This window comes from Pseudorca crassidens, chromosome 18, assembly GCF_039906515.1.
Source record: "Pseudorca crassidens isolate mPseCra1 chromosome 18, mPseCra1.hap1, whole genome shotgun sequence".
Lineage (NCBI taxonomy): Eukaryota > Metazoa > Chordata > Mammalia > Artiodactyla > Delphinidae > Pseudorca > Pseudorca crassidens.
In genome coordinates, this window is record NC_090313.1 from 55163360 (window position 1) to 55186861 (window position 23502).

At 36.7% G+C, this 23502-nt stretch overlaps 1 protein-coding gene across 2 annotated transcripts in view; it reads left to right on the forward strand.

The window, feature by feature from the left end:
- Nucleotides 1–23502, forward strand: part of WBP4 (WW domain binding protein 4) — a 32604-nt gene that overhangs the window by 3317 nt on the left and 5785 nt on the right. For both annotated transcript variants that reach the window (XM_067713242.1, XM_067713241.1), the window contains exons 3-9: nucleotides 303–365; nucleotides 455–578; nucleotides 4504–4671; nucleotides 5745–5791; nucleotides 6267–6342; nucleotides 8293–8498; nucleotides 12122–12285. In XM_067713242.1, coding sequence (XP_067569343.1) covers nucleotides 303–365; nucleotides 455–578; nucleotides 4504–4671; nucleotides 5745–5791; nucleotides 6267–6342; nucleotides 8293–8498; nucleotides 12122–12285 — 848 coding nt within the window. The remainder of the gene's footprint in view (nucleotides 1–302; nucleotides 366–454; nucleotides 579–4503; nucleotides 4672–5744; nucleotides 5792–6266; nucleotides 6343–8292; nucleotides 8499–12121; nucleotides 12286–23502) is intronic.

Below are 23502 nucleotides of genomic sequence, written 5' to 3' on the forward strand. Positions count from 1 at the left end.
TCTTTACAATCATATTCACTAGATTAGTCATCAGGGGTACCTTGTCTATTTCTCTATTAATATGGTCATCATAGTTTATTTTAAGCACCAAAGGAAACGTAGTCAGAGGGCATAATAATAAATAATGTGGTTTAGTTCCTTAGCATCATTTGATAAAAAGGACCAATTTGCATTAGAATTATTTTTATCTTTTCTGCCAATTGTAATTCAATTTTGTTATGTTCCATATATTTACTGTTACTTTGCTGTGAACATTATGTGTAGTTTTCCTTTGTATCTTCTTTTTTTTTTTAATCTTCAAGAGCATTGAATTTCATGAAAGAGGAAAGAATCATAAGGAAAATGTGGCAAGGAGGATCAGTGAGGTAATCTAGTTTGTTTGTTTCTTTGCCAATTTCTCTATGTAAATATCAGCCCTTTATCTAGCTTTCACTTTTGTATGTGTCTTGCTCAGATTAAACAGAAAAGCCTGGATAAGGCAAAGGAAGAAGAAAAGGCATCAAAGGAGTTTGCTGCAATGGAGGCAGCTGCCCTGAAAGCATACCAAGAGGATTTGAAAAGGCTTGGCTTAGAGTCAGGTAAAAAAGGAGCCAGCATGTTTTAAAAGTAACATCAGAGGTCATGCTCAGTGAGCTCTTATTGTTTCCATAGAGAGGTTGTACACTCGGTATACTCTTAGTGCTTTGCCTGTACATCCCAGCCCTATTGAGACTGTGGGACTTTTGCTTGTGCACTTTTGTTTTGCTTTTAAATCTTCATCTTTCAGTACCTCCATTCACAACAACTGTGTTACTCTTGGGGTTTCCTAGTCCTCGCTCTATCGTAGGTCAGCGGTTCATTTCCGAGACACTTGAGTTTTTATGTATTCTAATTATTTGGCTAAATGGATCTATTCATTTAAAAAATTGGCGTTGGCGCTTCCCTGGTGGCGCAGCGGTTGAGAGTCCGCCTGCCGATGCAGGGGACGCGGGTTCGTGCCCTGGTCCGGGAGGATCCCACATGCCGTGGAGCGGCTGGGCCTGTGAGCCATGGCCGCTGAGCCTGCGCGTCTGGAGCCTGTGCTCCGCAACGGGAGAGGCCACAACAGTGAGAGGCCCGCGTACCGCAAAAAAAAAAAAAAATTGGCGTTGCATTATAACCCCCGTTCACTTTATCTATATGGTCAAAACTATGAATCATGTTTATTTATATAATTGAATTATAGTGAATTAACCTTGTGTGGACAAATCAAGTGACTTTACTACTAGAAGGTAGTTTTTTTTTTTACTTTTTAATTTTTTTATTGAATATATTGGATATGTATGTAACATGGTGTGTTACTTTGATACATTTATTGCAATGGGATTGCCATTATAGCAATATTTATCATATTACATAATTATAGTATGATATGATTGTCTATGTTCATTATATTGTTCATTAGACTTCTGGCTTACTTACTATTCATTGCAAGTTTGTACCCTTAAACAACATCAGTCTTATCCCTCCACTCCCCCATCCCCTATTTTGCTCTGTCTTTTACAAGTTTGACTTTTTTAGATTCCACATATAGGTGATACCATACAGTATTTGTCTTTCCGTATCTGGCTTATTTCACTTAGCATAATGTGCTCAGGGTTCATCCATGTTGTCGCAAATGGCACGGTATCCTCCCTTCTCATGGCTGAATTGTGTGTGTGTGTGTGTGTGTGTGTGTGTGTGTGTGTGTGTGTGCGCCACATCTTTTTTTATCCACTTATCTGTTGATGGGCATTTAGGCCGTTTCCTATCTTAGCTATGAATAACTTAGCTGTGATAACGCTGCAATAAGTATATATCTCTTCATAATCCAGTCTCATTTCCTTTGGGTATATACCCAGATGTGAATTAGTGGATGGTATAGTAGACCTATTTTTTAATTTTCTGAAGAACCTCCATACTGTTTTCCTCTGTGGTTGAACCAGTTTACATTCTCACCAGCAGTGTATGAAGGCTCCCATTTTACCACATGCCCGCCAGCAAGAAGGTAGATAATTTGAGGGTGTGAGGATAACTCATTTCCAGATAAAAGGCATTATTTAAGTGGAGTATATCTATCTTGTCACTGAATTTAGACTTTAAATTGGTAATTTTCTATAAAGCATTTCTTCCATGACAAATCCATCATCCTGAAACCAGATCTCAGTTGTTGATCTTGCATAATGGTTGCAGTAGTCAACATGGAACGGTATTCTTTACTTTCTAACAAAAACTGCTTTTGATTAACTTTTTAAGCAGAGTAACAGTTAATTGGCGTTGCCCTCATCACATAAGAACAGTTGTGCCCAGACTTTTTTTTTTTGGATGCGTTGGGTCTTCGTTGCTGCACACAGGCTTTCTCTGGTTGTGGCGAGTGGGGGCTACTCTTCGTTACAATGCAAGGACTTCTTATTGTGGTGGCTTCTCTTGTTGCGGAGCATGGGCTTCAGTAGTTGCAGCACGCAGGCTCAGTAGTTGTGACACGTGGGCCCTAGAGCTCACGGGCTTCAGTAGTTGTGGCATGTGGGCTTAGTAGTTGTGGCTCATGGGCTGGAGAGCGTAGGCTCAGTAGCTGTGGCACACAGGCTTAGTTGCTCCATGGCATGTGGGATCTTCCCAGACAAGGGATCAAACCCCTCTCCCTTGCATTGGCAGGCGGATTCTTAACCACTGCACCACCGGGGAAGTCCGTGACCAGACTTTTAAAATATCCTTGACATTATTAGTTAAAAAGCGGGGGTAGTAGTATTTCTACAAGGTTAAAGCTTTATGTTCATTTTAAGGGGTAAAAGGATTGTAGGCATTCCTGCAGAATTAAAGACGTAGTTGAAAATTCATCTCATCAATTAGGTAGATCGGGAGATTCTGTTATGCTGCCCTATGAGCAAATAAATCTTAGTGTTTTATATTTAATTGGGTTTTTCCTATCAAATGTTTTTAATAGCCTTGTTTTCTAAATAGAATATGTATTCCTTTAAAAGTGAAACAGTATAGGCAAAGAAAAGAGTTTTTAAAACTAGCTGCTTTTAAGATTTCTCCAGACATCTTTAGAATTTTTTTAATAAAGTTATACTGTACATTTTATGCTGTGGTCTGTTTGGGGGTGGTTTTATTTATTCCCTAAATGATATGTCAAATACGTCTTTTATTTTAAATAATTAAAGATACACATTATTTTTAGTGGCTACAGAGTGTTTAGAAACACAAGCTTTGGGGTCAACCAGAATAGCCTCTTGCTAGTGATACGACTTTCAATTTTTACTAAAATTAAGTAACATAATGGTATGAATTGCTCATTACTGTGACCACTTGTAACAAGTGTTCAATAAAGGGTATAAAATGCCATAATAGGATGCCATTAAAATGCCATAATTTATGTAACTAGTCTCTTCCTGATTAACATTTAGGTTCCTTGGAGTTTTTTACTGTTAGGAAGAATGTTTCGGTGAGCACCCTTATGTAGGCATGTTTTCACATTTATCTCTGTAGGCTCAATTTCTAGCAGTGAGATTGCAGATTTAAAGTGTAAATATATTTTGTATATTGACTAATGAAATCAAGCTGTCTCCACAAATGTTGGGCTGATTTATACTTTTTCTAGAAATAAAATTATTTTATTAACTAATGTTGGGAATAATTATTCCTTTGGAAAAAAGCAAAGCCATAAAAACTACCCATTTTTTATACCCATGTAAATATCCAATAGATCATACTGACTAACTGTGGATTGGTCATTCTTTTCAGTATTATTGATCTAATGCAAAAAAAATTGTATGTATTTGCATTTCTTTGGATATTAGTGAAGTTAAGTGTTAAAGTACCTTTGTACTTTTTGGCCATTTTTGTGTTAGAATGTTAGATTTGTAAAGGATCTTTGTTAGGAACATTAATCCTCTGTCATATTTGTTGTAAAGATTTATCATTTGTCTGTCTTACGTTTTTCTTGTTGTTTTTATTTTTGCCATACCAAATATTTGAATTTCTATGCATTCAAATTTAACATTATTTTACTTTTTGGTTTTTTTGTAAATATCTTTGATCTGAAATTTATATTGATGTAAAAACATGGGAGGAGCAGGGAGTGGACAATAAATTTACTTTTTTCCAAATAATTAACCAGTCAGTCCAACATCGTTTGTTAAATTATTTTTTTTTCTCTAATAAGAAATACTAGAAATATGCAGTTGGAACTGTTTCTGTACTATTGTGTTTCAGTCATATGTTTGTCTACTCCTGGATCAGTTTTATACTATTGGTTTTTTAATCAGAGTTTCAGAATGTTTTAATATCTAGTAGGACTAGATTCCCTTCATCACTTCTTTTTTACAATTCTCCAGGATATTCTTATATTCTTGCATATTTAGCTTTCTAAATAGGCTTTGTAATAACGTGTCAAGTTCCCAAAAGAATCTTGTCAGGCTTTTAATTGGAATAAAATTATTAGTGTTTTATAACAGGAAAAAAAATTTACATCAGCTACTTCACCCTTCTCTCATCTTTCTTCAGAAATTTCAGATCCAGGCGTGTCACCAGTAACCAGCACTATGCCACCCACCTCTGCATCAAATCAGCAGAAAGAAAAGAAGAAAAAGAAAAAAGACCCTTCAAAGGGCAGATGGGTAGAAGGCATAACCTCTGAGGGTTACCATTACTACTATGATCTTATCACAGGAGGTAAGTCATTTAGGCATAAAAATAGTAGAGAATGATAACTGACAGTTTGTTTTGTGTTAGGACTTTTAGTTAATATTGGAACGTTTAAACAATGAAAGACTAACTTTACGTTTTTGCCACTGGTAAAAAAATTATGTGCCCTTTAAAAAGGTACCCTTCTCATAGTGACTCAAGGTCATAATTAAAGACTTAATAGTGGGTTCCTTACAAATAAATTATAGCTTTATATTTTCTCAATAAAGCTTTGTAAATATTTTAACTTTTAGGAGTGTATGAGATCACAAGGAGAAAGAAGAGAACAAGAAGTAGAAAGGGTGGGTGGTACATATATTAAAGGAATGGGTAGAAGAAAAGGTAAGAATGGTCAGGAAGGTAGGAAATGAGATTAGAGAGTTAATCACGAAGAAAACCTTGGGCTACCAGTATTATGGGAATTATTAAGATCTCTAGAATCATAGTCAGTTTTTGACGACATAGAAATAGTAACAATCTCTGAGAGTTTGCACTGAGCCATAAGTGAAGTGCGTGTTGTTCAGCAGTGAACCATAAATAATTGTATGCTGGGGATTATAAGTCTTTCTCAAATTTACATAGAAATTATTTATTAATTACATTTTTTCTCCCTTCTGGTGCCTATTCCTTGCTGCCTTTGTTCACCATCCTACTTTATATACTCTTGCTCTCAGCAATATTTGTTTTTAATTCCTGCATTCTTCATCTTATTCCTCTTTGGAGTCATTCATTCCATCTCTCACTCTCCCCTGCCCCAAGATGTCAAAATTTATCAAGCCTGAATTCCAAGAAATCTTTAAGAGAAGCCCTACCTAGCTCTAATAATTCTTGTGAAGTACCAGTAACTTCTTATCCTTCATTCTGGCCTTCCTTCTTGGTTACATAGCATTCACATGTATTCTTCACAGTACTACTGGGATGTATGTTGTTTCTTTTTATTTTTCAATTATGTTTTAAACTGTAGACACGTAGTGTTTCATTCATGTTGAATATCTTGTAATTTTTTGCCAAATTAAATTTTTTTGGGAAGATTTTACAAATGCAGTATATTTTGTTTTAAGCATCTCAGTGGGAGAAACCTGAAGGATTTCAAGGAAACTTAAAAAAGGTAACTGAAGCACATTAATAGTCTTTTTTAAATTCTTTTAAGTGATTGGCTTCTGGGATTTTTGTAGGGTTGATTAAGCAAATTTACTTCCAGATAAGCCTCCCTGTCCCCCCAACCCCCTTTGTTTCTTTCTTTCTATAATCCTTTTGTTAAAAGGGTGCATGGTGGTGGAAAAGTGATGTCTACCCTAAAAGTCCACGCAGGGCAAATATTATTAGTTGGTTTGCAGTCAGTTGCCATTTACATGTCCCTGTCAGTCTGCAAAGAACTGTTCCTGGCTTTCAGAGGCAAGGCATTCCCTCCCTCCCTGAAAGGTGGCTCATGATTAACACAAATCAAGCTTCCTGGCCATGATCAGTACCACCACCCCTAATTGCCAGGTGTCAAGAGGAAAGGAAAGGCTGGCCGAGTCTGCCTTAGTTGTCTAATATATAACCACATCTTCAGTTTATGCTGGTTTTTTTCCTCCCATTAGACGGCAGTGAAGACCGTTTGGGTAGAAGGTTTAAGTGAAAATGGCTATACCTACTATTATAATACAGAAACAGGGGGTAAGTATTACCTTTGTTTATCTCTTAAGCTGTCTAAAATTGTACCTCACACTGCTTATTAGCCTGCTGAGGAATTGTCTGAACTTGAGAATTTTAGTATAGTGATAAACATATTTCTGTAGCAAGTATGTATTTTTTATAATTTAGAAACATTAATACAATGGAAAAGCAAAAAGATTTCTGTAATATACTGAGCCATGTGTTGTTCTTCTCAGGTGATACTGCATTCACAAATTTTTTTACTTTGAAAATCATTTTTACTTTCTCTACCATCATTGGTTTTTATCAGGATTATTTTAGAAATATAATCATTACCTTGGAAGATCACCTCATTCAACTTGCCTTCTCCTATTTTAAAAAGCAGAACTGAAGCTATTTTAGCAGTGGCTAATAAGACTGTCTAATTTTCACTTTTACTAATTTAATAATTTTCAGTTATATAAATATTTATAAAACATGCAGAATTATTGTTACCTAATTATTATCTGTTTTTCAAATTAAGATTTTATCTAATTTCATAAAACTAGTCTTGCCAGTAATTATAGTTGGTTTCTTCTGCAATTAAATATACCAAAATAGCTATAGTATTGGTGTCACTTTGAGCTTTGTTTGTTCGTTGTTTTTTTTTTTTTTGCGGTACGTGGGGCCTCTCACTGTTGTGGCCTCTCCCGTTGCGGAGCACAGGCTCCGGACGCACAGGCTCAGCGGCCATGACTCATGGGCCCAGCCGCTCCGTGGCATGTGGGATCTTCCTGGACCAGGGCACGAACCCGTGTCCCCTACATCGGCAGGCGGACTCTCAACCACTGCGCCACGAGGGAAGCCCTGTTTGTTTTTTAATTCCTGCTATCCAAAGACTGCTACATAGCATTAAGTCTTTTAGGAGGAAAAGGCCCTTTTGACCTCCAAGTAGATACCCAGCTTGCCCAATGATGACAATGCTTCTACCTCAGTAAACTTGATGTACTGAATCCTTATAAAGATAAAATAACATATAACTATAGAGTTAGATCTGAGTGAGCTCAACGCACAGCTTCCCTTACCAGCTCTATGATTGTGGGTAAGTCACTGAGCCTATATTTGCTCTTAAGTAGAGCTGATCCTGTACTCTGTGAGTTCATGATGGTCATGTGTCTCTAAAGTTCCCCAAACAGTGCCTGGTACATATTAGATGCTTAACCAATTATTTCTTGTAAGTTCTTTTATTACTTGTGTGAAATAAAGACAAGGAAAAAGTAATTTTTTTCATTAGTGCTGGAAAGAACTCTGTAATTAATGAGGGACTATACATACTGATTTTCCCTCAACAATTTCAGTTTATATCTGGATCAATGTGATTATTAATAGAGCCCCCTTTACTCTTAAAACTTTCCCAGTTGAACAATAAATTTTAGAATCCCTGTCCCTTTTATTAAACTATAAATAGAGAGTAACTGCAGATAATTAGAACTGCTATCATTTTACTAAAAGCCCAACAAACCACTGGGTGGCAGTAGAGTTCAACTGAGTTTTTTTTTTTCCCCTTATTATAAAATGACAAATTATATTCATTCAGATCTTCGCCATATTATTCCACTTTATGAAGATCCCAGGGAAATTTTGTGATAAATAAATTTCAGGAAATCTCATGTGTGCCCATTACGATGTTTTCTGAAACTGGTGTTGGTTAAATTTTGAGTCCTCAAAGTATTACCAGTTCTTAGGTCTCTTTCCACTGGGGCTGTAGTTTATACATCTAGTGAATCCAGATTGCTTGAATTTAATTTCTGAAAGATAATAGCAAGACCTTTGGGATCTCTTATTTATTATCTTCTTGATCAAGTGATGGTGTGAAACAGATGCAGTGTTGTCACTTAATATACTGTAAGTGACAGGAAACATTATATTGGGAATATTCTTCTAAATAGAATTGGTAACTAAATAACATGACTATTAAAATGTGTTGAATAGAATCCAGATGGGAAAAACCTGATGATTTCATTCCACACTCTGGCGATCTGCTTTCTAGTAAAGTCAATGAAAAGTCACTTGGCACCCTAGAAGAGTCCAAATCATCAGATTCACATAATGATTCTGATGGGGAACAAGAAGCAGAAAAGGGAGGAAAAAAAGGAGAGGTCTCTACAGAAACGCAAAAGCTAAAAATAAAGTTTAAGGTAAGTTCTCGATTTACTCTTTACAACAGTTTGTTAATTTATGAAAAGATCTACAGACTTTCTTCAGCTTTCTGGTAGAAGATAGAAATAAAACCAAGAGATGCATTTTGGCACCCGGATAAATGGTTGTATCATTTATTGATATCTATTTGATAACAATATAGTAAATTCATTTTTAGACCTCCTAAGTTTGAAATGCCTCTGTAACATTCAGAGAGCTGTCTGAACACGCAAGTATGAATGTCTAGGCTAGAAATGTTAATTTGAGTATCATCAACATACTGGTAGTAATTTAAGTCTCAGAGTGGGTGAAGTAACCTAGGAAAATGACCTTGGGGAATATTAAACATTTAAGTACAGGAGAGAAAGAGGAGCCCACAAGGCAGAATGAGGAAAGAATGATTAGGAAGGTATGCTGAGAAGCAGAAGAATTCAGTATCCCAGAAGCCAAAGGAGTAGAGAACATCAGGGATTAACTAGGTCTAGAAAAGGAAAAATGTCCATTGAATTTTGCAGTAAGGAAGTCCTTGATATCCTTCTAGCAGTTATACCAGAGTTTTAGGTGGGAAAACTCAGATTACAGGAGGATGAAAAGTGGTTCACAGTGTATATGTGGTTTGGATATGTAATGAAAAGTAGAAATTAGATGATAAGATGGTGGCTACATACTGACTTTTAATTGTGAGAGATTTGTGGTGGTGATGTTTTCCTTAAAAGGGACTCCAAAGGAGGTAGAAACGGAATACCAACAAGGGTAAGTGGATAGGTTGGTCTTGAACAAGGAATAAACTCATTTTCTGTAAGAAGGTAAGGTTTTCATTTTCTGTAAGGTATGACTATGGATGATTTGCTGCCAGGAAAGAAGAGTCCTGCCTTTTAGCCTCAATTTACTCATGTATAAAGAAATCAAGATTGCTTGCTGAGAGTGAGAAGCTTTGGGGAGCTTGACAACATTAACAGACTAAAATAATCACTGAGCCAGGGTGGGAGAAGAAATGAAGTAAGTAAGAGGATTGACAGGTGGTGGTGCTAAGTACCCAACCACGGTGGGAAAGTAGAACAGACATTTTAGTAGTGTTAATAGTATAGCTAGTATAGTATAGCTAGTATAGCTAGTCCTCCTGCTTTTGTGACCTTTCCAGGAACACTCAGGAGCCTGGGTGCCAAAGCAGACAAGATACATAGCATTGATCCATGGTTGAGTACTGGCCTGAGAGGTGAAGGAATATCCAGGATGCTGGAGAGAGGGCACTTCCAGCCTTACCTAGGGTCTTGTCATTGCCTGCAACTTCTCAACCTACCCCATAAATCTTGGTGGAACTTAGGGTGAGGAATGTATCCAGTTTATAGAAGAGCAGCAGGAAAGCTCTTGTGTAGTAGATATCTTACAATGTTTATAGTGAAATTCAGGTAACCCAGCATCCAACGTGGGACAGATATTATTAACTTCAAGCAAACAAAATACTACAAAACACAGATAAACAAAAAAGGACAAACTATAATCCTGCCGTTTCCCAGAGAAATCAGTATAATACCTTGATGTTTTGGGTCTATAATTTTCTATTCAGACTTGTACATTGCTTTAAACAAGGTATGGAGTCATACTATAATAAGGTTTTATTATCACTTTCCAATTTAATCTGTCCCAAAGACATCGTTAAGTCTTCATGTACTAAAATAATGGATGGATAGTATTCCATGATATGAATATAAAATTATTAATTCAGCCCTGTGGAGCTGAATATATATTTTGAATAATCACTAAGGGGACCAGGAGAAGAAATAACTGGAGACACATTACTAAGCAGTGTTAAAGTCTCTGCTGAAATTGGATGTCATAAATTCTGAAATCTCATCAGTTTGTATGGTTGTGTGATTTTTTTTGGTAACACTTGACAAACTAATGGTTGGATAGATTTGTGTTGGAGATTTTTAGGTCCTACGCAATAGACAGGCATAGGGACAAAGATATTTTAAGGGTGCTAGCAAAAGAATGTTTATAACGTGATTCTCTGTGGGCTGGGGCCTGATAACGAAGAATGTAAAGTCTAGATGAGACTAACAAACTCAGAACACAGGAAATTAAGGTAGTAGAGATGGTAATGATGTTGGATAGGAGGTATTGTAGAAGTAAGCGAGCCAGAAAGCCAAAAGAATAACATTGTGGTCAGAGGGTGGGCTTTTGGAGTTTATGATTTCGTAAGTGGGGCATTTTTGAGTGATGACCTCATTCAAATTAAAAGGAACATAAGTGTGAGGATCTAATATTTGAATACTACCTATGCACCAGGTACTACATATGAGGAGAATATCTTATTAGGCGGCTGAAATATAGTGAAGGCCAAAGTCATTGGTTTTGTGGGTCACAAAACTGAGGGTAGGGAATTTTTAAGCTCTGGGATGACAAGAGTTTTGGTTTTTTGTTTTGTTTCGTTTTTATTAGAGTATAGTTGCTTTACAGTGTGGAGGACAAGAATTTGAACAGAGAGAACATACAGAGTTGCCAGAGTCATCACTTGATATGGAGAAATGGGGACTTCCCTGGCGGTCCAGTGGTTAAGACTCTGCGCTTCCAATGCAGGGGCGTGGGTTCAGTCCCTGGTTAGGGAACTAAAATCCCACATGCCACATGGCCAAAAAGTAAATAAATAAAGGAAAAAACATACATACAATTAAGTGTGAACATTAAAAAATATATATATGGAGTAGTGGCCAGAGGTCATTAGATCATGAGAGGAAGAATGGAAGAGAACTATATAGAAGGTGGTGTGAGCCTCAGAGGGGGAGGCATGTATTGCATGACCTCACTTTAAAAATGTCGTGGCCTGGAAGCAGTCAGGTTGGCTAAGAGAAAGCTGATGCTGTCTCCTACTTCTGTGATATCAGCAGCATAAGGGAATGAGTTAACATCCATTCAAAGAATTGCAAACGAAACAGTGTTCCAGGACTGCCACCCATGGTTGTGCAAGTTTACGAAGAGGCTGAAATCTAATGCATGGTCCACATGCTAAACCGGGCCACGGGGCTTTGTTATCCCAGATGATAAAAGCACCAGCCCTCTCCAGGGGCTCCTTGGGAGCTATTTCTACCTCAGGGGTGTGTCTTTTTCCAATTTCACATCATTACCAGTTGTACAGGCCAGTGAGGTTTTGGCAGTGTCCTCAACATGAAGATGGATTTCAGTTAACACTAACTTGTTGAGGGAGTTCTTTAAATAGATAATGGGTATAGAAGGGTCCAGCGACATGGCATTAAATTCAAAAGGGGCACAGTATAAAGGGAGGTCACTGTTGGACATGTAAGTAAGGAGAGAAGCAGTAAAGTGGAGAAGAGAGGATAAAAAGGCCAGTGTATGTCTCTGAGGGGGGGTAGAACATTAATAGGATCGTGTTATATTATTTTAAAAAACAGCCTTGGCCATGATGTGTTAGCATTTTAGACTTAATGAAAAACCTAATCAAGCATTAAAGGAGTTCTTTTATGTACGTTTGTTGTATTACATGCAAATTTGAACTGCTGAGTTAATGTATTATTTATAAATCAATACCAAGACTACGTTAAAGAAATTTTTGGTCCTGGCAGTTTTGCTTGAAGTTTGTTATTTCTTAACTTTGACATTTCAGGAAAAAAATAAAAATAGTGATAAAGGAACTGAACCAGAAACACAGAAAGAAAAAAATACCCAAGGGAAGAATTCATCAGGTCCAAGTGAAGAAAAACCCAAAGCTCATAAAAAATCAAACCCATATGGAGAATGGCAAGAAATTAAACAAGAGGTTGAGTCCCAGTAAGTACCTGAAACTTAATGCCACTGTTATTACAGGTATTTTACGTCCCATTACTTCCATAAATTGCAGTACCTAATTTCAGGAATAAGGTGCTCATTAAAAGTGTAGCTCATTTCCTTTACTTCTAGAATGGTTTTGTTTTTTCTAATTAAATATTTTAAAATGTAAGCTAAGGTTTATTTTTTTAAAGTAAACTAATGATTGTTTTAATTCTTACTAAGACATGACCTTTCTATTGACCACACATTCCCACACTAACATACCATACACACATGTGCATTCTCACGCTCAACCATCGTTATTCTATCAGAGAAACAAATACCTGCGTATTCAGTACATGCTTCATGGGATCTATCTAAAGGCAAGAAAAAAGCTCTTGTTTTGTTAACTGTATTGAAAATGGCTTGTGACACTTAGCTAAGTTTTTAAGTTTTTATTCAAAAAATGGCAGTTTTATCAACTAAACAAGATCATGGTAAAGATGATACCTGGTTTACATTTACATACATATCAATAGCTGATATGTTTTCATATCAGCTATTGTCTTAGGATCATTTACACAATGAAAGGAAAATGTCACCCCCACCTTCACACATTGGTGTTTCTTAAATGCTTAAAAAATATCTTCAGGTGGGAAAAAAGTATTTATATGAATTAAGCAGTTTTTCTCCAAACATTAATGCTTTGAAATGGTAATGTAATATAACTGTTCCATGCATACTTCTAAAGTGAAATTATTCATTGTTAAAACTGTACTTTAGGGGACTTCCTTGGCGGTTCAGTGGTTAGGACTCTGCTTCCACTGCTGGGGGCCTGGGTTTGATCCCTGGTCGAGGAACTAAGATCCCGCGTACCGTGCGGGCAGCCAAAAAAAAACAAACAAAAAAACTGTACTTTAATGAAAAGGTCATGTTTTTTCAGAAGACGGAGTAATACAAGTTTTGGACAGCTTTATATACTGTTCTAATAAGAATTGATTCATTAGTGATATTGTACCATAATATAGCTTTGAACTATTAAAATGTTTTTATTAAATATTCAGCTCTTATTTTACTTAATGAAATATTAGGAAATGTGTATTTAATGCTACATAGTGCCAGGGACCGTAAGTATATTGACTGTATATGTTGAAGTTGCAGAAATAATAGACTGCATTGATTACTTCAGCCCCTAAGTGATTTCCTAAGTGACTTACAATAGGAGGATGGCCTTCCTATACCAATATCTCCTGTACTTCAAAGTTGAGATTTCTTAAAATTTGAGTATTTTGTTTTCCATGTGATAGGTTTACTGTAAAGCCATTATTCTTAACAGCAGCCAATTTAGTATGTGATGGATTGTGTCTGACTTCCTAAGTAGATTTACTGGTGAGGTTGAAACATTTTTTTCATATACCTGTATTTATCAGTGTTTTGTATTTACTCTTCTGTGAATTGTCTGTTCATAGTCTTTGCATATTTTTCTATTGAAGTATTAGTCTTTCCTTACTTGCATAAGATCCTTATGTAGTACAGACACTAACCATTTATTAGTAGTAGTTATGGTGGATTTTCCACATTTGTAGTTTGACTTTTAATTGTGCTTATAATGGTTTTAGATGTGTAGAACTTTCTAATGTTTAGTCTGATTTCTTTTCCTTTGTGATCTGTTTTATTGATACTACCCTTTTTCATCCAAAAGTCAAGTTTATACTTGTATCTCCTCCTGGTTTGTGTGATCTTACTTCTTTTTTATGTAATTATTATTATTTTTTTAATTAATTTATTTATTTTTGGCTGTGTCGGGTCTTCGTTGCTGCACACAGGCTTCTCATTGCTGTGGCTTCTCTTGCTGCGGAGCACAGGCTCTAGGCACACAGGCTTCAGTAGTTGTGGCACTCGGGCTCAGTAGTTGTGGCGCGCAGGCTTAGTTGCTCCATCCACAGCATGTGGGATCTTCCCTGATCAGGGATCGAACCCGTGTCCCCTGCATTGGCAGGCGGATTCTTAACCACTGTGTCACCAGGGAAGCCCACATTTTTATGTAATTATTTAATCCATCTTTTATGTAGTTATTTAATCCATCTTTAATAATTTTGATACATTGTATGAGATGAGATTTTTAAAAAATATTTATTTATTCTTTGGCTGCATCGGGTCTCAGTTGTGGCTCGCGGGCTCTTCATTGCAGTGCGTGGGCTTTTCCCTAGTTGTGGCACGTGGGCTCAGTAGTCGTGGCACACAGGCTCAGCAGTTGCGGCAAGTGGGCTTAGTTGCACCTCAACATGTGGGACCTTAGTTCCCTGATTAGGGGTCGAACCGGTGTCCCGTGCATTGTAAGACGGATTCTCAACCACTGGACCACCAGGGAAGTCCCAAGATGAGATTGTAAATTAATTTTTTATCTTACCTGGCAAACCGATTTTGCCAGTACCATTCTTCCCCATTTTAAAGTGGCATTTTGTTTTAATCTTGCATTTAATTCTTAAATTTATCAGTTTGTTTCTGGCTACCTATTCTGTTCCATTGGTCCATCTATCTTTGTGACAGTACCATAAAGCCTTAATTATTATGATTTAACTATATCCTTTTATATGGTATGTTCTGATATCTGGTGGTGTATCCCTGGATTTTTTTTTTCCAAATTTTCTTAAGTAGTCTCTTCCCATTTTTTCCATGTTAATTAAATCATTTGCAAGTGTTCAACAATATTTATATAAATATTACAAATAAATTATACTTGTTGAATTTGGCAAAAATTGATGTTTTCAATATTTCATAGTGTCATCAAAAAATGTTGTACATGCCTCTTTTTACTCAAGTCATTTTGTAGTGTAAGTCTCATGCTTGCATTTCTTGAATGTAAGCTAAGTAGCCACTTAGTCTACTTGATTCATTTCTGTAACCCCAGGACTAAAAACAGTGACTGGCACATAATAGGTGCTTAGTACATGTTTATTAAGTACCTGAATAAGCTTTTATATATTTTGCTATTTTTAATTGCAGATTTAGTCCATTTTTTCCATTATTTTGTAAACCAGTAATTGTGGTGTGAAAAAGCCTATGTGTCCAATTATGTTGCTGATTATTTTATTATTTTTAAGACTTACTCTTTTGAGTCTTGGGTTTTCCATGTAGAAACTTGTCTGCAAATATTTTTTATTTTTTTCTGTTGATACTACTTCCTATTTATTTCATGTCGTATTTATTTTAGTTACATTTTTAAGCCCAATGTTATATAATAAGGGGAGTGGGCATTTCTACACATCTGTTTTGTTGCTGATATCAATAGAAATGTCTCTAAAATTTATATTGAGGATTATATTGACTATTGGCTTAAGATAGATAATCTTTATTATGTTAAGGAAGTGTGCTTTATTTCTGGATTGTTCAAGGATTATTATCAGAAATATATTTTGGTGAATTTCAGTAGCCATAGCGCTGATGTGGAAAACTGATTGGGAAATGGTGGTCTATGGTTTAGTTTTGTTTTTGTTTGTTAAATGTATGATAATTTTATGAGATTTTTGTATCTGACTTATGCTAAATAAAATGGATTAGGTAGCTTTCCATTTCTTTAATGTTCTAAAATGGTTAATAGTTTCCCTGGGATTAGAAAGTTTTTTAAAAAAATCACTAGTAAAATCTTCTGGTCCTGGAGTTCTAGGGGGAGGTAAGTTTTGATAGCTTTTTTAGTCTCTTGGATACTATCTATGTGACATTAGGCAAGTTGCCTAATCTACATGAGCCTCAATTTCTTCATCTGTAAAATGGGATAATAATAGTTCCTGCCTAATTTCTAATTTATTGTGAGGAATAAATTAGAAAAAAACAAGTTAACACATTTATCACTGTGTTCATACTTGGTACCTAGAACACCTAAGCACTCAGTCACTGTTACATGCTGCAGCTGGTGTTAGGGGGGGCAGGGGTAGGAAATAGCTTCAGCTAGTCAGTTTCTGTAATTCATATTTTCCCCTAAAATCTTGTGTTTCATCAAGGGCTTAAAATTTAAAACATATGGTAATACATTAAACTTCCTGTATGTTGAAATTTTTCAATTTTTAAATCCTTTCACATTGTAAACTTTTTTATTCTTTTGGGATGATATTTGTTAAAGAATTTTTTTCCAGCTGTGTTAAGATACTATGATTTACATATAACATGTGTAAGTTTAAAGTGTGCATAGGAATTCCCTGGTGGTCCAGTGGTTAGGACTCCACACCCTCATTGCCGAGGGCCTGGGTTCAATCCCTGGTTGGGGAACTAAAATCCCACAAGCCGCATGGTGCAGCCAAAATAAATAAATAAGTAAAGTGTGCAGTGTGTTGATTTGATTGACATGTTGCAAAATGACTACCACAATAGTGTTAGCTAACACCTCCATGTCACACTTAATTACCATGTTTCTGTTTGGTTGGTTGGTTGGCTTTTTTGTGGTGAGGACATTTAAGATCTAGTCTCTTAGCAGTTTTGAGGTATGTAACACAGTATGATTACTATAATCACCATCCTATAAATTAGATTCCCCCAAATAGTCTTACAACTGGAAATTTGTACCTTTTGCTCAATCTCCCCATTTCCCCCATTCTTCAGACCTGGTAACCACTTCTGTAACTCTTGTTTCTGTAAGTTTGGATTTCTTCAATTTCACATATAAATGGTATCATATAGTATTTGTCTTTCTCTGTCTTATTTCACTTAGCACAGTGCTGTCAAGGTCCCTCCATGTTGTCACAGATGGTAGATTTCCTTCTTTCTCATAGCTAAATAATATTCCACTGTATGTATCTACCACATCTTCTTTATCCATATCTTGGCTACTGTGAATAATGCTGTAGTGAACATGGGGGTGCAGGTATCTCTACAAGATCCTGTTTGTATATCCTTTGGATGTATATGCAGAGGTGGGAATCTTGGATCATATGGTAGTCCTGTTTTTAATATCAGGAACCTCCATACTGTTTTCCATAGTGTCTGTACCAATTTACATTTCTACCAACAGTGCTGAAGGTATCTCTTTTTCTCCACATCCTTACCAACACTTGTTATCTCTTGTCTTTTTAATACTAGCCATTCTAACAGGTATGAGGTGATATTGCAGTTTTCATTCACATTTCTCTGTCAATTAGTGATGTCAAGCATCTTTTCATGTACCTTTTGGCCATTTGTATGTCTTCTTCAGAAAATGTCTATTCATTTTCTCTGCCCATTTTTTAATTGGATTCTTTGGGGTTATTTTGTAATTGGGTTATGAGTTTTTCATATATTTTGAATGTTAACCCTTTAGCAAATATATGATTTGCAAATATTTTCTTCCATTCTGTACGTTTCCTTTTCATTTTGTTGATTATTTCTTCTGCTGCCCAGAGCTTTTAGTTTGATGTAGTCCCACTTGTTGATTTTTGTTTTTGTTGACCATGCTTTTGGTGTCATATCCAAAAAATCATTGCCAAGACGAGTGTCAGGTAGAGCTTTTTTTAAATGTTTTCTTCTGGCAGTTTTACAGTTTCATTTCTTATGTTTAAGTGTTTAATAAACTTTGGGTTAATTTCTGTGAGTGATGTGATATAGGGGTCCAATGTCATTCTTCTGCATGTGGTTACCCAATTTTTCCAACACCAGTCATTGAAGAGAATATATATTCCCTATTGAATAGTCTTGGCTCCTTTGTCAAATGTTAGTTGACCCTACATGTGAGCGTTTATTTCTGGGCTCTCAATTCTTTTCCATTGGTCTGTGTTTCTGTTTTTATGAGAGTATCATACTGTTTTGATTACTAAAGATTTGTAGTATAGTTTGAAATCAGGAAGTGTGATGCCTCCAGCTTTGGTCTTCTTTCTCAGGATTGCTTTGACTATTTGGGGTCTTTTGTGGTTCCTATAAAAATTATAGGATTGTTTTTCTATTTCTGTGAAAAATACCATTGGAATTTTGATCAGGATTGCATTGAATCTACAGATGGCTTTGAGTAGTATGGACATTACAACAATATTAATTGATCTGATCCATAAACACAGGATATCTTTATTTGTCTGTGTCTTCAATTTCCTTCAGTGTCTTGTAGTTATCAGTATACAGACCTTTCACCACCTCAGTTAAATTTATCACTAAGTGTTTTATCATTTATGATGCATTGTGAATGGGATTGTTTTCTTTTTTCTTTTTCAAATGTTTTGTTGCTAGTGTATGCAAGTGCAACTGCTTTCTGTATTTTGATTTTGGTTTTGTTTTTGGCCACTCTGTGCAGCTTGCAGGATCTTAATTCCTTGATCTGGGATCGAACCCGCGCCACCTGCAGTGGAAGCGCAGAGTCTTAACCACTGGACTTCCAGGGAATTTCCTGTATTTTGATTTTGTATCCTGCAAATTTACTGAATTTATTGAGTAGTTCCAACAGTTTGCTGGAGGGGGAGGGGGGCATGGGGAGTCTTTAGGGTTTTCTATATATAAGATCATCTTATCTACAAAGAGAGATAATTTTACTTCTTTTCCAATTTGGATGCCTTTATTTTTTCTTGCCTGATTGATCTGGCTAGGACGTCTAGTACTATGTTGAATAGGAGTGGCAAGAATGGGCAGCCTTGTCCTGTTTGCGATCACAGAGAGAAAGCTTTCAGTCTTTCACCATTGAGTATGATATTGGCTGTAGGTTTGTCATATATGGTCTTTGTGATGTTATGTTCCTTCTATTCCCAAGTGGTTGAGTATTTTTATCACGAAATGATGTTGTATTTTGTCAAATGTGTTTTCTGCATCTGTTGAGATGATCATAAGATTTTTATCTTTCTTCAATCAATATGAATTGATTTGCAAATGTTGAACCATCTGTCCTTACATCTCAGGGATAAATCTCACTTGATCATGGTGTATGATCCTTTTAATGTGCTGTTCAATTCAGTTTGCTAATATTTTGTTGAGAATTTTTGCATCTATATTTATCGAGGATATTGGTCTATAGTTTTCTCTCCTTGTAGTGTCCTTATCTGGCTTGGGTATCAGGGTAATGCCAGCCTCCTGTAATGAGTTTGGGAATATTCTCTTCTGTTTTTTGGAAGAGTTTGAGGAGGATTGACGTTAATTATTCTTTAAATGTTTTATAGAATTCTCCAATGAAACCATCTGGTCCTGGCCTTTTTTGTGTTGGGAGGTTTTTAAGTATTGGTTCAGTATCCTTCCTTGTCACTGATCTGTTCAGATTTTCTGTTTATCACAATTCATTTGGTAGGTTGTATGTTTCTAGGAATGTATCCATTTCTTCTAGGTTATCCAATTTGTTGGTGTATAATTCTTCACAGTAGTCTCTTTCAATCCTTTTTATTTCTGTGGTATCAGTTTAATGTCTCCTCTTTCTTTTCTGATTTTGAGTCTTCTCTTTTTTTCTTAGTCTAGGTAAAAGTTTGTCAAATTTGTTTTTCTTTTCAATAAACCAGCTTTTAGGTTTCTTATCTTTCCTATTCTTCTGGTCTCTATTTCATTTATTTCTGCTCTGATCTTTGTTATTTCCCTCCTTCTGCTACTTTGGGCTTAGTTTGTTCTTTTTCTAGTTCCTTGAGGTGTAAAGTTAGGTTGTTTTTTTTAGATCTATCTCTTTCTTAATTAGGCATTTATCAAGTATAAACTTTCCTCTTCGAATTGCTTTTGCAGCATCCTATAGGATTTGGTATATTGTGTTTCCATTTTCATTTGTTTGAAGATATTTTTTGAGTTCCTTTGATTTCTTTTTTGTCCCATTAACTGTTCAGGAGTGTGTTAACTTCCATATATTTGTGAGTTTTCCATCTTTCTTCCTGTTATTGATTTCTGGTTTTTTACCATTTGGGTCAGAAAAAATACCTGGTATGATTTCAGTCTTCTTAAATTTGCCAAGATTTATTTTGTGACCTATTAGGTGATCTGACCTGGAGAATGTTCTGTGTGTGCTTGAAAAGAATGTGTATTCTGCTGCTGTTGGACGGAATGTTCTCTATATGTCTGTAAGGTCCATTTGGTTTAAAGTATTGTTCAAGTCCGATGTTTCCTTGTTGATTTTCTCTCTGGATGATCTATCCATTGTTGAAAGTGGTTTATTTAAGGCTTCTGCTGTTACTGTGTTGTTGTCTATTTCTCCCTTCATACCTGTTAGTTTTTGCTTAATATATTCCAGTGTTGGGCACATATATATTTAAGGTTGTTACATCTTCTTGATGAATTGACCCCCTTATCATTATATAATGACTTTCTTTGTCTCTTGTTACCATTTTAGGCTTAAAGTTTATTTTGTCTGATATAAATATAGTTACCCCTGCCCTCTTTTGGTTTCTGTTTGCATGGAATATCCTTTTCCATTCCTTAACTTTGAGCTTATGTGTGTCTTTAAATCTGAAGTGAGTCTCTAGTAGGCAGCATATAGTTGGTTCTTGTGTTTTTATCCATCCACCACTCTGTACCTTTTGATTGGAGAATTAAATCTGTTTACATTTAGATTAATATACGTAAGGACTTAACTAATGTCATCTTATTGGTTTGGGGCAGTTTTGTAGTTCCCTTTTTCCTTTTTTTCTCTCTCCTTTTTGAATTGATGAGTTTCCATAGTGGTGTGCTTTTATTTCCTTCTCTTTATCTTTTGTGAGTCTATTTTAGGTTTTTGCTTTGTAATTACCATGCTGCTTATATGAAAGATCATATATATATGACAGTCTGTTTTATGCTAATAACAACTTTGGTTGAATACAAAAAGTACCTTTTCACTTGCCCCCCATTAATGTTTTATTGAAGCATAGTTGATTTACAGTATTATTTTGATGTCACAATTTACATCTTTATATATTGTGTATACATTAACAAATTGTTTTAGCTATAGCTATTTTTAATACCTTTGTCTTCTAACCTTTATACTAGAGTTAAGTAGTTAACAGGACACCATATTATATTATTAAACTGGTTTGTATCTGACTCTGTGCTTACCTTTACCATTGTTTTGTGTGTTTTCATGTTGGTAATTAGCAACCTTTCAGCATTTCTCATAAGGCACTTTTAGTGATGATGAATACCCTCAGCGGGTTTTTTTATTTTTGGGGGGAAAGTCTTTATCTCACCTTCATTTCTGAAGGACAGTTTAGTTTGGTAAAGTATTTTTGGTTAGCTTTTTTTTTTTTCTTTCTTTCAGCACTTTGAATATATCATCCTGGTCTCCACTGAAATATCTGCTGTTAGCCTTATGAAATTCCCTTGTATGAGAGAAATTCTTTTTTCTTGCTGCTTTTAAAATTCTTTGATTTTAGACAGGTTTAGTAAAATGTGTCTTGGAAAAGATCTTTTTGGATTGAAATTTTGAGGTGACCTACTAACTTCAACTTGGACCCATAAATCTCTCCCCACATTTTTCAAGTTTTCATCCATTGTCTTTTTTTTCTTTTTTGGCCACACCATGTGGCTTGCAGGATCTTAGTTCCCCGATCAGGTATTGAACCTGCGCCCTCAGTAGTGAAAGCAGAGTCCTAACCACTGATGCACCAGGGAATTCCCTCAGCCATTATTTCTTTAAATAATCTTTCTGCCCCTTTTTCCATCTCTTCGTCTTCTGAGACTCCAAGGATGCATACATTAGTTCTCTTGATTGTGTCCCAAAAGTCCCATAGGGTTTCTTCATCCTTTTCACTCTTTTTTTTCTCCTCTGACTACAGAATTTCAAATGATCTGTCTTCAAACTCACTGATTCTTCTGCTTGGTCGAGTCTGCTGTTGAAGCTCTCTATTGAATGCTACAGTTCAGTCATTGTACTATTCAGCTCCAAGATTTGTTTGGTTCTTTTTTATGTTTTTTTATCTCTCTTGAATTTCTCATTTTGTTCTTCTGTTGTTTTCCTGATATCATTAAATTGTTTGCCTGTATTCTCTTATAGTTCTCAGTGCATCTGTAGAACAGTTTTTTTGAATTCTTTGTTGGATGGTTGGGCTAGTTACTGGAAGTTTACTGTATTCCTTTGGTAGAGGCATTTTTCCCTGATTCTTGGTGAACCTAGCAGCCTCGTGTAGGTGTCTACACATTTGAAAAAGGAATAACCTCTTGTAGACTTTATAGACTAATGTCACTATGGGAAAACTTCCACCTGCAGGTGGGGCACACTGGAGCAGGTCTGGTGGTACCGGCCACCAAGGGGGCATGTGGCAGCAGTGGGGCTGGGGGGTTGTCATCACTTTAGCTCAGGTCACTAGAATCCAACAACTGTGTGGTTCTTGGCAAACACTGCAAGGGTTCCACAGTGGCTGCAAGGGCTGTTGGGGTCCTCAGCAGCACTTCCAGGTCCAGCAGCTAGAGACCAGGACAGGCAGTGGTGGTGGCCGGCTCTGGTGGTGAAATGCACTCGGCTGCAGGGCCAGCTATAGATGCCTGTGTATGTAGTGGTCGGGGCCAGGCAGGCAGCAAAGGGCCAGAGTCAACTACACGTTCACTGACAGCTTCAGGGACCCTGGCTGTCGGGGTGCTTTCCCATGGCTGCACAATCTTCCCCTGAGGGTAAGCACTGCAGTAGAGGCTGGTGATGGGTGTCAGGGCAGCACCATGCAAGTGCAGAGTTGGTGGGGCTAGCCCCAAGCATGCAAATGGCAGTGGGGTCAGCCATGGGAGTCTAGGCTGCCATCTTGCACAGAGGCCTGAGCTGACTGCAGTGTGGTTCCTGGGCTCTGGCAGTGGCAAGGGCAAAGGGACTGAGGCAGCTGACATAAGTGAAAGCTAATAGCTGTGCAGCACAATACCTGGTGAAATCTGCAGGGCTCTGAAGCAGCTGTGATGTCTGTTGGTTCTTTCTTCAGTGGCAAAAGCTGCTTTGTTTGCCTGCAGAGCAGATCACTGTGAACTGCAATCACTCCCACTGCATGGCTGTTCTTGGTCGTCCCTGATTTTTTTCCTTGTTCCTAGCAGTCTCTATAGGTCTCACCTTCGCCATTGTGGGTGGAGTGAAACCTAAGCAGGACCTTCCTGCAGTGGCCCAAAAGGCTGCATCAGCTGGTCACCCACCCACTCTTCTTTTCATGTTGAGGGGAACTGTTTCCAACTGGGAGGTTTCCTCTTGTCTCTGAGCGGTGTCAGCTCGGGGGATGGGATGATGCAGGCAAAGTGAAGTTGTCTTTCTTATCTTTTTTTGCAATTATTCTCATTGTATTTTGTTCCACTGTGTTGCTTAAATTTCTTAAATGGACTCCAGAGCTCTCCTAGAGCTGTTTTTCTTCGTGGGTAGCTATCTAATTGTTGATCATT